The sequence below is a fragment of the Brassica napus genome, chromosome A5, assembly GCF_020379485.1.
Source record: "Brassica napus cultivar Da-Ae chromosome A5, Da-Ae, whole genome shotgun sequence".
Taxonomy (NCBI): domain Eukaryota; kingdom Viridiplantae; phylum Streptophyta; class Magnoliopsida; order Brassicales; family Brassicaceae; genus Brassica; species Brassica napus.
The window spans coordinates 3,011,258-3,025,719 of record NC_063438.1 but is presented as its reverse complement, the minus strand read 5'-3'; the positions used below and the strand labels follow the sequence as shown (position 1 = coordinate 3,025,719).

Genomic DNA, 14,462 nt, shown 5'->3' with positions numbered 1-14,462 from the left:
AGCTCTAATTCTGCAACATCATGAGAGTTATGAGTAATAATAATTAACCATACACGATGAGACTTGTAGTTTTTTTTTTGTCAAGGATGAGACTTGTATATTGCTTTTACTGAAATTTCTAATTCATTTATAGCTCGATCAGTCGATTGATATGGGTAAATACTAAATACACGACATTGACCTTCTGGCTAGTTAATTACATATCAGATAGCTGGAAACTATACATGCAGCACACGGCAAGCGCCATGCACCATGTATATCATTAAACATGAATGTGTAAATGAACTATGAGTGGGTGCGTCTTACATGAAAGAAGAAGATTGGGTTAGGTTGGGTTGTGTAATATTCGGCTGCAATCCACTATTAGCCAAAAAGGAAAGATAACGTTGTAAGCCAAAAGAAAAGGGACTCTGAATAATCATGGTTGCTTCGTTGTTTTGTTGTCTTTTTGGGTGTGACACTGTGTGTCTATGTCCTACACACATGCTGTGTTTTTTTCTACTCATATATACCAAACTTGGCTTTCTTTGATTACCCAAACTCCATTAACCAAAACCTAGCTAGCTTACATATGTACACTATATAATTATATATATGGCCATATATATACCAAATTTCCTAGTAAATTCCCTCTTTAGACGGTATATAATATATACTTGCAAAGTTATGCTTTAGGTGATAGGCTTGCCGAACCATTTACATGTTCGGTAATGAAAGTTAGTCTCGACGTGAAGAGATCATACCAATGTATATAACCTTCTGCAAAGAAAATCATGCATTAGGTACACAAAATGTTTTTGTTTCGACTTTCTTGATTAATATTTTTATTTATTTTTCGAATGCACGGACACATCGTTGATCCTGTGCGTTTGATTTTTGGTTAGTATAGACTGTAACTGTAGGTTGTGTTATATAGTAAGTTTAATTGCTATCCACACACAATTCTGAAGAATTCGTAATACATATTCAACCCATTCTACATCATATTAATATTCAACGTGTTTATTGTTTCGTTAGTTGTTGTTCCAATCAAAATCAAGTTTCATACTTTTCCAAAATTGTTTATTACGTTTTTTGGTACTTGGATAAAGCCATGGCTTCTAACTTTTACGAAGAAATAAAATCGAGAAGGTTGTAATTTGTTTGGACTTTGGTATATGAGAATATTATTAGTCCATGATTCCAAGCCGTCCATTCCATGGATAAGAAGACACGTGGCATAAAATCACGTATACAAAACCGACCAAGCCACCCCTAAATACATGTTGTCACACTCAGTCCAATATTAATCATTCCTCTATTTTCTTTCCTCTGGGTGCAATTATTTCAAGGCCACTCCCATTATTCCCGTTGCGTTACTGTCCCCACCTCCACCTCTCTTGGATTATTCAATTTTTTTAGCCAGCTTTGTTGTTCTTTTCCACAAAATAATTTTTTTTTATTATCCCGTTAAGCCACAATTGTGTATTGAACAAAATAGTTATAAGTTTGGGCCATACATGAGCTATATAAAGCCACAATTATAATGGGCTAATAAAATTAGCGAGAAATATATAAAAGATGCTTAGCCCCCAAGCCCAGCCCACTGATTCGAACCGCGCTAACTAACTCTTGGTTTCTGTTATTACCACGCAAGCCAATAGCCAACAGAGTCGCGACACATGGACATGGTCGGTCCTCTCAATTTCTTGTTTTTCTCCATCTCACGTGAATTTTAATTTTTTTTAAAAATTAAATAAATTACTAAATTTAGTCCGCTTTCTCTCTCCTATCCGCGCTAACACATCTCTTGCCCGCCGCCGGCCGTCGCTGTCCACCGTCAGATTCCATTCCCTCCACCGCCCCATTTAACATCAGTTTCCTAATCTCTGTTATAAGGTACAACGCGCTTATTAACGTAAACTATTACTCTTCTTGGTGCCTGTCACGTTCGAAAGAGCTCATATTGGTGGTTTGCGTGTTTGCATCGCCATCCTCTACGTTTGTTTTGATTGTGTTATTGGTATAATACGTATACGTTTGTTTCTGCTCTCTGTTTCAACTCTTTATTGTTGCTGCCTCATTTGGATCAAGCTTTAGATGCCTGTTCTTGTCTGATTTTTATAAGTTCAGATTTGGTTCTGTTTGCTTGTCAGAAAACCGTTAAGAGAAATGCCTTTTTAGCATTAAAGGGAGATTGATTCTTTACCAAAAATGGGATTATGTTCAACCAATAGCTTAAATTGAGATTGAATATTACTTAAGCTTCCTGGTTTGTTTGGGATCATGCTTTCTGAGTGAGATTTTATTTTTGGTCTTTTGATGATTATGTTATGTAATTAGTTGTTAATCTCTTCGTTATATATATGTTTTCCCTTCTTATACTAGTTTGGTGGATGGATATTGCTTGAGATCGCCATCTAATCTCAATTCTCATTATAGACCTGGAAGCTTTTCTTCTTGGCTAGTTTTTTGTCCTGGAGAACTTATATATTGGAGCTGAAGGTGCAAAAATAATTCGTTTTGAGGAGCCTAAGAGCATTACACTTGGGTCATCAAATCCATCATTAATGTCAGAAAGTGATCTTGACATCATGAAACCAGAGGTGAAAATATCCATATGCTTTAGCTTGTGATAGGTTCGAGGGTTGTTAGATACTGTGACATTATTATTAGTGAATTTAGTATTTGACAAACAACTTTCACAGGGACCTCTTGATACATGGATTTTTTAAGATTTAGCGTTTAAACTGGGATTAAGATTATTCTCAGCCTCCAAAGCCTAACTGCTTTTTTTGGATTCAGACTATGAAGTCCTACATCTATCTTCAAACTGCCGATGGTTCAGTTCAACAAGTGGAACAAGAGGTTGCAATGTTCTGTCCCATGATATGTCAAGAGGTAATACACAATGGCGCTGGATCTTCCAAGAATCATGCGATCTCGCTTCCACAGCGAGTAAATACAGCTATGTTCAGCTTGATTCTTGATTACTGCAGATTTCACCAAGTGCCTGGACGTTCTAATAAGGTTTGTAACTTGTAAGACAGTTCCAGACATCTCCATGTCTAATTCTCCATCGTCCTCTTTTAATACATATGGATTTATCAAACTATTTAGGAACGAAAAATTTATGATGAAAAGTTCATGCGGATGGAGACAAAGAGGCTATGTGAGTTGACCTCAGCCGCTGACAGTTTGCAGCTGAAGCCTTTGGTTGATCTTACAAGCCGCGCACTTGCACGGATCATTGAAGGGAAATCACCTGAGGAGATACGAGATATATTTCATTTGCCTGATGACCTTACTGAGGTGCTCCTCAAGATCTTCTCTTCTTAAGACTCTATCTGCTTCTCTCTTTTTTTTTTGTGTGACAGTTCTTTGATGATTTTTATCCAGGAAGAGAAATTAGAGCCTCTGAAGAACACAATGGATGATCCAAGGATCCGACTACTGAATAGATTATACGCAAAGAAAAGAAAGGAGCTGAAAGAAAGAGAGAGATTAAAGGTCTGTTTAGCAGTTTCTATTTTTTACTTGTATATGATTAATGTAATATGTAGCTTTATTTAATTAGAATGTTTAGCATAGTTTTCTCACTAGCTTATAAAGTTTGGGGTTTACCATTTCTTAGAATGTTGAGGTTGAAGAACATGTGGACGAACGTTCTGTGGATGACCTGTTATCATTTATTAACGGCAGAGGTACTTTCCTTTGATCTCTTACTCTAGTTTTCTAACTTCATAAAGTCCTTTTGTTTTTTTATGTTTATTCTTTAGCTGCTCTGAGCTAATCTGTTTGCCACATTTTATTTTCATGTTTGTTACTGTGTGTTGATTCAGTGATGTATGTTTTTGTTGATTCAGTGCTGTTTCGTTGCATAAATGAATCATTATCAATCTTTGGTGTGTCCATGATTGAGAGAGATTTGCTGTGTGAATTTATGTCTGTGTTGTCTCTTAGTATTCTTTTTTTTTGGTATATTCTACTTCTTTTTGAAGGCCTCATTGGAAGTAAGGAAAGTTCTGTTTCACAGATCCCAAGGTGGTAAAAATGTCAAAGGGAAAGAAGAAGTACAAGAAAAAGAAGAACCAGAAGATTATTTCTTCAAATGACAAGGTTCAGACTAGTTTCTCTGGTTTTTGCACCTAGTTGGCATTTGTCAAGTTAATGAATGCTTTTGTTCATTGTGCTTAGGAATCACATGATCTTCATTTTAAACAACAAGGTGTTGAAGAGACTGGATCTAGCATGAGAGACTTATCTAGTAGGGAAGATGAGATATTTACACCAAAGGCTGGGTGTGAAGATGGAGATATAGATGATGAAATCGATCCAGCCATGAAGGAAATGCTTGATAGGTAAGAACTCTTGCTAATTCTTGTTCTTTTCTGATATAGTGAATATAATAATGAGTTATTACAGAGAGGTAGAAGATTTTGCTCGAAGGTTGAACTCTAACTGGGTTCAATCGCTAGGACAAGAGAGAAGACCTGTTCACTTTTCCATAAACGGCAACGGGACTACAAGACGGCATATAGGTAATGATATCTCTTCTTTGGCTCCATTATCTTTGCTTCTATCGTACTGTTGAGTTGAACTGATGGGGTATGGTATGGATGTGAAGGTCAACCTTCAGGACACAATTGATGCACTTCAATGGCTGACACAGTTTTGGTTGGTTATATGAGCAAATAGGAGATATAGAGAAAATGGTTCCACCAGTCACTGATGCAGTTTTGATTGTTTTTGTTTTCATTACTTTTTAATGATCAATCCTTTTGTTTGTAAAACCATGTTTGAGCATTTTTGTTGGTGTGTCTAATTTATAGTCCCTATATTAGTTTTTTTTTGTTTGGTTCAGTTTGTGTTGATATAAACCTCACAAGCCAATAAAGAAGACATGTTCCATTGTTTTAGCATTAGCACTCACAAGCCAGACTAATATAACAACATCCACATATATATATAGTCACATTGTTCAAAGAAAGCATGTAACATTAAATCATATGCATTTTCAAAAAACAAATTGACATAGGAATGAAAAATTAAGAGGTTCCATTTTGTAAGCATCACACAACTCACAAGCCATTACAGCTACCTCTAATAAATTGTTTTTTTTTTCTCTCTTCTTGTTGATACATACATTGTTGTATATTCAACTGTTTCAGTTCATTTTCTCTCTCTCTTTCTATCCTCTTCCTCTTGGTGAGCATCACTCAGAATGATCATGGTTTTGGATTGTCAGCTTCTGCCATAGCATGGCGGATTTGATGAGGAAGCTTATCACGTCTAGTCGCATTCCCCTGCACTGATGAAACAAACACAGTAGGCACAACCAGATTAAAATGCACATCAACAGAATCTTTAGAGCCATTTGCATCTACACAGAATAAGCAAATACATACCGGGAAAATTTGAGAAGAGGAGTCATCCGGTTCCTCTTGATCTTGGCTTATTGTTACCTCAGCTCTTCCAGTGTTTGACAATGTATCAGAGCTGATGATATCCATGGATGATCTGTTACTTTGTCCATTCAAACTTGCTGCCTCTTCAAGTGAACCAGAGCTTAGTTGTGGCAACACAAGCCGCTGAAACTCAGACAAGAGAACAGAGAGAGCTCTAACTTCATCCACTCTAGCTTCCCTATAAATTAATCAGAAAAACACCAAAAAAATCATACACCATCTTCCACAAACAAAGCATAAATAAATATAGAAAGGTTTCATTGAACTGAAACCTTGTATGGATAAGGTTTCCTTTGCAAGTGAAGTGTATCTGACAAGTAGCAGGCGCTTGTTGACAAACAAAGTTGGCTTTCTTGGACTTGAGATCCTCCATTTTCCTAGCAAAACAGTTAACAAAACTTGCTGTAAGAATAAAAAAAAGATGGCCATGTCTGATATCTAATCTTTGATACATGGAATAGTGTTTATCAGCAGCAGCTCCCATAACAAACTTCCTGATCCTATGTTGGTATATGGTTTCCACAATCCCTTTCCCAATTGAGTCCATCTCTATACACAGCTTCTCTGCCTGAACCTACAAAACAAGAAAAAGAAAAAAAAAACACAATCAATCTCTCTTTTAAAAATGGAGAAAACTGTGTCACATTATGTACTTACTTACCCCTTTATAAAGACAAATGCTAAGGTACTTTTGTAGAATCTTATCTATTTTCGCCTTTTCTTTTTCTCTGTATGCTCTCAGTGATTCCTCATCTACAGTTGAAGCTTCAAATCTTGTTCCCACTTGGATACAAAAGTTGAACAAGTATTAAGAAGTCAATCAATACCTTTAAAAGCCTTAGAGATAACACTTACAGAGAGGAATGGTTGGAGAAGGGTGGTGAATATGAAGGATGCAGATTTTGTTTCCTTGGGAGTTTTTTAATGCCCACAAGAGGTTTGATATGTTCTTCCATACGTTTATCCCAACTGCAACGTAGATTTTCTCATCTAGTATCTGATTATTACTGGCTGCTTCTTCCTCCATAGCCCTGTGAGAACAATGTGGATCTTCTTGGAAAAAGAGAGGACACAAAGTTTTAGTCTGGAGAAACTTTTATCAGAGAGTTTTCTCTGCACTATCATAAACCAGTGGCTGGCTGCACATCTCATGACTCTGTTCCTTCGAATATTCGACCATATAATATTGGGAAAAGACTTGATCAATGGCCAGAGAATGAGAGTATAGAATATATATTCTTTTTCTAATACTAAAGTACAATATTTTGAGATGGTGGTACCTTTTATATCTTTGATTTGTTTGTTATCTGTTTCTGTCTTAGTCCAAAGAGGAGCATATGAGGAAAAATACAACCGGGGAACAGTAATGACTTCTCCAAACTAGGATGAGAAAGCGACTTTATATCAAGAGGAATGTCCCCCACATAATGACTCCAAGACACGAACTGAACTTCACAAGACTTCAGAGAACTTGCAGTAGAAAGAATACTATCAGCCTTCTTTTCTAGATTTGCTTGCTACAGTTGTGGCCCTAGCTGCCAACCACTTCCTAACGACCTGACCTTACTACAATAAGGTTTGTAAGAGTTTATTAATGATCATCTATCTTATTAAAACAAAGCCAAACTAAAGGAAAACAAGACTTATACGAGAGTTACTTATTCAGTAAATGCGGAGCCAGTGCCTAGTGGCAGTTCTACTCTCACAAACAATATAAACATATACAAAGCATATATAAAATATACACAAACAAATTTCACAAGCCGCTTCATATATGACAAATATGGAAAATTTACATTGTGCTTAACAAAGTATACTATATATCTATGCATGGAGAGATTGTATGTATGCTTATAAGGAAAACCAAAAAAAAACTAATCTTACTTACTCTCTGTTGCCTCTCACAGAAAATGAAAAACCTTCTTTTTTTTACATGAGAGATTACTTGTGGGAACAAGGGGTTGACAGTTTGAAGGATCTCATTTCAGCAATGATGCTGAAGCCACTCCTGAATTGCAGAGCGAAGAGCATGGTTAGCGATAAGGCTGGTGTGGGAGAGTTTATCATTGGTCATTGGTGAAGTATCATGTTCACTGTCCAGCCACGCTCTTATAGCCTCTGCTTCATACGTAAAACCATCTGCAGCAACATGTGGATCCTGCATCACTTCCTAATAACAGATAAAGAAAACAAGCTTAGTCTCCATTATACTATAAGTCTACAACATAACTGTAACATAGATAAGTTACCTGGAAAATGGGACAAATGAAATACGGAGGTGCTATCCGCTGCTCGTTACGGCCAAGATGAAACGATGAAGATCCACCACTAGAAGCTCTCATAGGTTCAAGCACCCTCCACACTTCAGTCCCAAGGTCAGGACGATTCTCACTGACAGCCTCACAGCACCTCAACGCCAAGCGAGCAAGCTGCTCAGCCTGAACAAAGGGCCAGTCACCTGCTAAAGGGTCCAAAAGGTCGACCAGTGTTCCAGATTCCAGAGCCTCCTTCACTTCATTCACTATCTCTAACGCAGGCCTCCCTGTCAACAAGCGTAGTAATATAATCCCAAACGAGTAAACATCTGTCATCGGAGTTAGCTCCTCCCCATCACTATTGCTTCTAAAGTCACTTAGCTTGCTAACGAGATTGGCATCGAGAAGAACACTCGCCGCCTTCAAATCACCGTGGACTACGGTATGAGATTTATTTGAGTGAAGAAAGACAAGCGCTGCGCATATCTCAGTGGCAATGCGTACACGGTTCTGCCATGATAAAGGTGGAGAGTTGTCTTTGCAGCTAAGCCTGTCTTCGAGGCTTCCATCGGGGAGATACTCATAGACAAGACTCCACCCTTCTGGACAAGCTCCGATCAAAGTGATGATGTTTGGATGCCTCATTTTGCTCAACACATCAACCTCGTGCTGATACTCCACAGGGCCTTGAGAACTGTTGGGATTCAACATTTTGATAGCCACTTGAGTGTGACGCAGTAAACCAACGTAGATGCTTCCGTAACCTCCTCCACCAATCTTCAGCGTCGAATCAAAGCGGTTAGTTGCTTCCTCTATCTCTGAGAAGGAGAAATGCGTGAAGTACTGAGTTGACTGTAGAGTTGAGGAGGTCTCTGCGCGGCTCCTTAGCTCGGTAGCTTCTCTGAGTGCTCTGTCGCGTTCCGTCTGCAACTCCTCTCGTTCGTCTTTCAACTTCTGTAACAGCTTCACAGCTATGTCGAGTTTCTGGTTTAGCTTTTCCATTGTACCGTCAGATTCTGCTATCTGGCTTTCAAGCATCTCTTTCTGCGCCATTGCTCTTTGAAGCTCTTTCATGAGAGCTTCTTGTTCTTTCTTTATTGTTACAAGTCTCTCTTTTATTTTGGCTATTGCTATCTCGGTGTCTTTCCTTCGCTTTAACTCCTCTGAATAAGCAGTTTCTGATTGTTTAGCCTATAATCATTAGCACCACCATGAGCCTATATCCCCCCAACTAGAACATCTAGCAACTGTTTTCAAAAAAAGACTTTCATCATTTCATTATTTGCGAGGAAACTCACTTTTTTGATTGCTTCAAGTGCATTTTTTTCAGCTTTCTGACGCCTAGCAGTCTCTGCAAAAGCTTCTCGTTTTGAACTTTGAGCCTCTGAAGTAGCTTGTCTGATTTTACCGTTAAATGAATCATCCACTCCATCCTGCAATGATGGCCACAGTTGCTGGACAGCTTAGAATGCAAGCTATACAAAATCAAATTGCTTTTACCATTAGGAATACATACAGGAAAGCTGGAGGGATGTGAGTGGTTAGAGCGCTGTTCTTTTGTACTCATAACTGTTGCACTTCTCCTTACTCCACTGCCCTCAAGTTCTGTCTCCTCCTCATCAGTACTTAAGGATCCATCCGACACCCTCTCACTGTGTTCAGCTGAACTTCCATTGCTTCCTAAACGGTGAAGCGAATCGGTGCTATGTACTCGAGATATATTCAGATGCTCAGACTCCGGTGTAGAGAAAGCTTCTGGTATATCGCTTCCAGTTATGGAAGGACGCGGAGATGCATATTCTGATTCACTGTCGTCCGCAGCTTCCCTGAAAATGGTATCACATTAAATTACAAGTAATAAGCAGTCAAATTGAATTTGGTTATAAAGAAAAAAAATTAAAAGTAACCAAACCTTGTATGTATTAAGTAGCCTTTGCAAGTAAACAATATTTGACAAAGAGCAGGAGCTTCTCTGCACACGAAGATGGCTTTCCTGGACTTAAGCTCCGTTATTCTCCTGTTAAAAGCCAAAATTAAACACAAGAGATGATTCAATTCAAAGTTAATCAGCAAAGTGGCACATACTTGGAGTGGTGTTTATCTGCTGCAGCTCCCATGACAAGTTTCCTGATCCCCAGCTCCAAGATAAGTTCCACAATTCCATTCTCTATCGATTCCATTTCAATAAACATCTTTTCTGCCCTCACCTACAATCATAATTGACTCATCATACACTATCATAAGCCCCCACTAAAGAAGCCATACATACATACATACATACATACATACCCCTCTCTGCTGGCATATTCGAAGATACTCATCTAGAACCACATGCACTTTCTCCCTTTCTTTCTCCCGGAACACCCTAACCTCTTCCTCCTTCACAGAACTAACCGGAAACTTGGCCCCCACTAGGCAAAAGATTCAATGAAGATAAACATTAAGAAAAGGATCTACTTTGATTCCATTGGAGACAGAACACACAAACAAGGCTTAGGGATATACTTACTAACTGGAATCATTTGGGAGGGCTGATGAACATGAACAAGACAAATCTTCTTCCCTCCAGTGTTCTGCAACGCCCAGACGAGCGTAGACTTGCTCTTCGCCACGTCCTTACCCACGGCGACGAAGATCTTCTCCTCGATCAGCCGCGAGAGGGGCTCTTCCGTAGCCCCGCTACGACTTGACCTCGATCCGGGGCTACCCATCCCGTGGAATCTCATGGATCCAGCTCTTTCCTCCATTGCTGGAATTGGAGTCACCAAAGCCATCTCCCCAAAGCTCAAAGGTCTCGACTTTATCGCAAGATAAGAATTCACCAGATCAACGAGCAGCGAATCCGAAAGGGATTGACTTTATTGACTTGACTACAGAGCGAAACAGAGTATAGGAGAAGAGATAGAGGATGTTCCGGTGTGTGCAGGCGCACGGTAGTGTTTTATATAATGGCGGGTTTTGGGATGGTCTCGCTTTGATGGATTGATGACACGTGTACTTATTAGTAAGATAAAGAATGGAAATACAGATGAGATTTGGTACACCGACTCGTAGACTGATATTTACACGGTCTCTTTACTCCGCACCTTTTTATTCCCGCCCGTGAAAAAAATAAAACATAGCTGATCCCGGTTCCGACCGGTTATGTTCTGGTCGGTAAAAAAAATTGATTTTTAGTTTAGATAACAGAAAAAAACAGTTTCCTAATTAATTATATAAAATCATCTAAACTTGAGAATATATAAATTTATTGCTAAATTCGATATTATTTCAAAAATAATATTGTTGTTATTGTTCTTCAAAATATTAAAGTATTTGCTGTCTTGGAATACAGATGAGAAAAGATCTTCAAAAGACAATCTTATATAGATTGAAACGTTTTTTTTTTAATTGTTATATGACAAATTAAGACCTAGTTGAGTTGTTAGCATGCCGTGTGTGTGGTTGTACCATGTTTTATAATGTACAAATACTAGGAATATTCTTCATAATGCTTATCCCCTTGTCATTTTCATATGAATTATATACTTTCCTGGGCCGTAATAGAGTTTTATTTCTTATTGAATATTACGTTAGTGTGTAATTGACAGGTTATTAAAATAGATAAAATAAATTGTCTAGTGATATCAAGACAGGTGAAGCACGTCCACAACTCTACTAGTCTACCAAACTTCTTAAATTGAGGAGAAAACTGGCTATTAATCATCGATTTTTTTACTCCCTAAGACACATTTTGAGTTTGGCATTACATGATAAGGCACATGTCACATGAAGCAACCTTTCTTATGAGGTAAAGACATCGATACCCTCATAATAAATGAAACCAAAACGATCTGAATTCTTCTAAACCAAATCATACCAAAACCAACTTAAACAAAACCTAGCGATCTATCTCTCTCATTTCCCCTCTTTTTTCTCTCTTTCACTTTCTCCCAACGTTTGCGACGGAGATTAAAGACCCTAGCTTCAGGTTTGCGGCGGAGATTAAGAGCGCCGGCGTAGACATCTTCCAACATACGAAACCCTAGCGATCTATCTCCCTCATTTCCCCTCTTTTATCTCTCTTTCACTTTCTCTTAACGTTTGCGGCGGAGATTAAGAACCCTAGCTTCAGGTTTGCAGCAGATTAAGAATGCCGGCGTCCACATTTTCCAACATGCGAGGTTTACTCCGAGGTAAACACTTTCTGAATTTGATTTCTGAAACAAAATTCCAAGATTTGATTTTAAATTTTAAATCTTACCAAAAATTTGATTTTAAATTTTCGAGATTTCCCCCTTCTCTTTACATTTATCTACTGCTTTCTCCCTCTCAATTCATTTGTTTTGTTTGTGAGTTTATTCTCACGGTCATAATCTTTTTCTCATCTCGTTGTAGGAAACAACAAGCCGGACAAACGCCTCCCACCGAGGCTTTTCGCGCAATACCGGTTCCCTACCGGTCGGCTCAACATCTACTCCAAGCCAGACATTCTACCTTTCATACAACATGTCTTAAGGAACACGGAGGAGCTTCAGTACATCAAAAACTCTTGTTTCGGGAAGTTGTTTGAGTTCCCAGCACGTCAATGTCCTGTCTCGTGTAAACTAATTCACGCCTTTCTCACCAGACAACTACTTTGAACACATCTCCCGTCCACAGCTCCCCTGAACACACACCTCCCGTCCACAGCTCACCCGTCCACAACTCCCCTGAACACACATCCCCCGTCCACAACTCTCCCGTCCACAGCTCTCCACAACACACATGGTGGAGGCCAAAGTCTTGGATCTCGTCCACGACTTCCAGTGCCTCTCGAAGAGCGTAACTGAACAGATTGACTCACACAAGACTTGGCTACAGGAGCTTGAGGTTAAGATGATGTCTAAGCTCAATGAACACATGTCGAAGGTTGCCTAATCTATGGATGAAGCAACTTGACAGTTCAAAGAAGACATGGAGGCTACTCTCAGTTCAAACATGAACACAACACAGCTCAGCGACAATGGACCGGGCCACAACTTCGCAGCTTCTGTTGGCATTGTTATAGCTATCGCATGCTTTTATTGGAAGATCCTCTGAACATTAGAACTAAATTATCGATTCCTGCTTCTAGTTTTAGTTCTTCGTAGCTACTAAGTTTTTATGTCAATCTATGAATCCTAGTTCAACCAACTATCTCATCATATAATCTAATATGATTTACAACTCTTTTACATTTATAATTACCACATGTGTTGTTTGTGGATGTTTGTGATGTAGGAGATTTACCTTGTGTTCGCCTTCTTTTAGGTTTGTTGTACATGTGTTCCTTGTACATGTCCACATCCACACATCTATTTAGTTGTGCGTATAACAACGCTTACCTGCACTACACACTTCTTAATCTGACGATCAAAAGTGATAACAAAAATCAACAACAACTCCACATCATTAATTTTTGGAAACACAATTATCCACAAGTGAGTATTTAGCTTTTTTGGCCTTCATAATGCCTAAAGGAAACAAAAAAAAATTAACCTAGTTTGCTCCCTCTGGCGCAAACAAAGAAGATCCTGTCTGTTTCCTGTTCTTCAACGTCGAGAATCAATGTGCATTTATTTTCACACCCAACGCTCACACAACTTTTAAATCTCACCATTTGATTTAAAATTAATTTTTCCAATCCAACGGTGTCAAACTAAAGTGTCACCATGTTGCTTTATTGTTTACGAACCGGCCAGACAGCTAGCAACCGGTTTCCTAAGCGGACAACATCTTCTCTATAGCAACTTTGAGGGCAGAAATGTCCAATTTCCTTCTTGATCCAAGATATTGTGCCTTACAAGCACATTGTGTCTCTATATGTAAACAAAAGACATAATGTGTCCCATACGGTAATCAACTCTTAATCATCTTTCATCCTTGAATTTTCAACTTTTAGCAGGAGTGAGAGTCTAAATGAAATAAATGGGCCAGGCCATATATAATGTAAGAGTCTTAATATATCCATTTAAGCCCGTTTTGAATTATACGTCCGAATCCACACTTCTGCTCTCAAGAGTCTAAATCCAAAGGTTTGCTTTCAAAAACTTGAAATGCTCTAAGGGCGTTTCAACATTTTCATATTGCAGGTTTTGTAGCACTTAAATAAACGAACAAATCATACATGCTCCATTTGTTCATCGTTCAACCACTACACAAGCATACACATATTACATGCATCATTCAATATCATACGTACAAATCAAACATGCATCATGATATCATGAAACAGTCAACGATGATAGCGTAAAATCTGTGTATACAAATCTTGATCACCAATTACATTTAACGCTATTGATTTCAAGATGTTTAAGTTTTAAGAGAGAGTCATCATGCATCATTATTTTTACGCTATCATCGTTGACTGTTCATGATGATTAGGTATGTTACCAAAACTAAAAACTAGTATGGTGACTAGATAGAGTTGTAATATGGCAACCGCTCCCTGCTTGTTTTATAAGACTAATCTATCATTTTCCTGTTAGGTAGAACATTATGATTGACAAATTTTTATATAATTAGTATTAACAAAGCAAGATTAATATATTCTCGAAAGTCAATAAAACTATAATGCATTTGATTAGACATAACGCAACCGATAAAACGGTTTTGTTAGCTTTCTAATCTGCTGTTACTATCCTTTTAAATTCATCTTTAAGTAAATTAACAGTCTTAATTAGGCAATGGTGTCTATGAACACACAAGAACAACGAAACATTGCTTGGATATGAAAGCGATGCACAAGAAAGCCCATCAA

The 14,462-nt window shown here is 38.3% G+C and overlaps 3 protein-coding genes across 8 annotated transcripts; 1 reads left to right on the top strand and 2 right to left on the bottom strand.

Moving 5' to 3' along the window:
- The first annotated feature begins 1,410 nt into the window (after window positions 1-1,410).
- LOC106450869 (SKP1-like protein 20) lies at window positions 1,411-4,894 on the top strand. Of its 4 annotated transcripts, none has more exons than XM_013892651.3 (10): window positions 1,411-1,878; window positions 2,422-2,585; window positions 2,785-3,009; window positions 3,100-3,291; window positions 3,379-3,489; window positions 3,614-3,683; window positions 4,016-4,098; window positions 4,177-4,340; window positions 4,405-4,520; window positions 4,607-4,894. In XM_013892651.3, exons 2-10 carry the CDS (start codon window positions 2,550-2,552, stop codon window positions 4,627-4,629), a joined length of 1,020 nt encoding a protein of 339 aa, XP_013748105.1. In that variant the 5' UTR covers window positions 1,411-1,878; window positions 2,422-2,549; the 3' UTR covers window positions 4,630-4,894. The 4 variants fall into 4 exon arrangements, with proteins under 4 accessions (XP_013748105.1, XP_013748106.1, XP_013748104.1 ...); XM_013892652.3 differs by having other exon boundaries at window positions 2,368-2,585; window positions 4,458-4,520; XM_013892650.3 differs by having other exon boundaries at window positions 2,368-2,585.
- An 80-nt stretch (window positions 4,895-4,974) lies between these two features.
- Window positions 4,975-7,005, bottom strand: LOC106450871 (U-box domain-containing protein 33). 3 transcript variants are annotated; one of them, XM_013892655.3, is made up of 6 exons: window positions 6,728-7,005; window positions 6,303-6,478; window positions 6,109-6,230; window positions 5,720-6,021; window positions 5,388-5,625; window positions 4,975-5,290 (listed from the first exon to the last, which is right to left on the bottom strand). In XM_013892655.3, exons 2-6 carry the CDS (start codon window positions 6,472-6,474, stop codon window positions 5,195-5,197), a joined length of 930 nt encoding a protein of 309 aa, XP_013748109.1. In that variant the 5' UTR covers window positions 6,475-6,478; window positions 6,728-7,005; the 3' UTR covers window positions 4,975-5,194. The 3 variants fall into 3 exon arrangements, with proteins under 3 accessions (XP_013748109.1, XP_013748110.1, XP_013748107.1); XM_013892656.3 differs by having other exon boundaries at window positions 5,720-5,824; window positions 5,900-6,021; window positions 6,303-6,974; XM_013892653.3 differs by having other exon boundaries at window positions 6,303-6,974.
- Window positions 7,006-7,201: 196 nt separating this feature from the next.
- On the bottom strand, window positions 7,202-10,588 carry LOC106450872 (U-box domain-containing protein 33-like). Its single transcript, XM_013892657.3, has 8 exons — window positions 10,212-10,588; window positions 9,992-10,113; window positions 9,788-9,909; window positions 9,615-9,719; window positions 9,219-9,528; window positions 9,001-9,135; window positions 7,697-8,893; window positions 7,202-7,617 (listed from the first exon to the last, which is right to left on the bottom strand). The coding sequence occupies exons 1-8, from the start codon at window positions 10,474-10,476 to the stop codon at window positions 7,432-7,434; spliced, it is 2,442 nt and encodes an 813-aa protein (XP_013748111.1). The 5' UTR covers window positions 10,477-10,588; the 3' UTR covers window positions 7,202-7,431.
- Window positions 10,589-14,462: the final 3,874 nt, after the last annotated feature.

What these genes read in the sequence shown, in the direction of transcription:
- LOC106450869 (XM_013892651.3), top strand. Translation starts at nt 2,550, where the DNA reads ATGTCAGAAAGTGATCTTGACATCATGAAACCAGAG. An exon ending in TGCCTGGACGTTCTAATAAG is followed by an intron (nt 3,010 to 3,099) that starts GTTTGTAACTTG and finishes CAAACTATTTAG; the next exon opens with GAACGAAAAATTTATGATGA. An exon ending in ATCATTTATTAACGGCAGAG is followed by an intron (nt 3,684 to 4,015) that starts GTACTTTCCTTT and finishes TCTGTTTCACAG; the next exon opens with ATCCCAAGGTGGTAAAAATG.
- LOC106450872 (XM_013892657.3), bottom strand. Translation starts at nt 10,476, where the DNA reads ATGGCTTTGGTGACTCCAATTCCAGCAATGGAGGAAAGAGCTGGATCC. An exon ending in GCAGATAAACACCACTCCAA is followed by an intron (nt 9,720 to 9,787) that starts GTATGTGCCACT and finishes GGCTTTTAACAG; the next exon opens with GAGAATAACGGAGCTTAAGT. An exon ending in CACATCCCTCCAGCTTTCCT is followed by an intron (nt 9,136 to 9,218) that starts GTATGTATTCCT and finishes CCATCATTGCAG; the next exon opens with GATGGAGTGGATGATTCATT.
- LOC106450871 (XM_013892655.3), bottom strand. Translation starts at nt 6,474, where the DNA reads ATGGAGGAAGAAGCAGCCAGTAATAATCAGATACTAGATGAGAAAATC. An exon ending in TTCTCCAACCATTCCTCTCT is followed by an intron (nt 6,231 to 6,302) that starts GTAAGTGTTATC and finishes TTTGTATCCAAG; the next exon opens with TGGGAACAAGATTTGAAGCT. An exon ending in CCTCTTCTCAAATTTTCCCG is followed by an intron (nt 5,291 to 5,387) that starts GTATGTATTTGC and finishes TTGTTTCATCAG; the next exon opens with TGCAGGGGAATGCGACTAGA.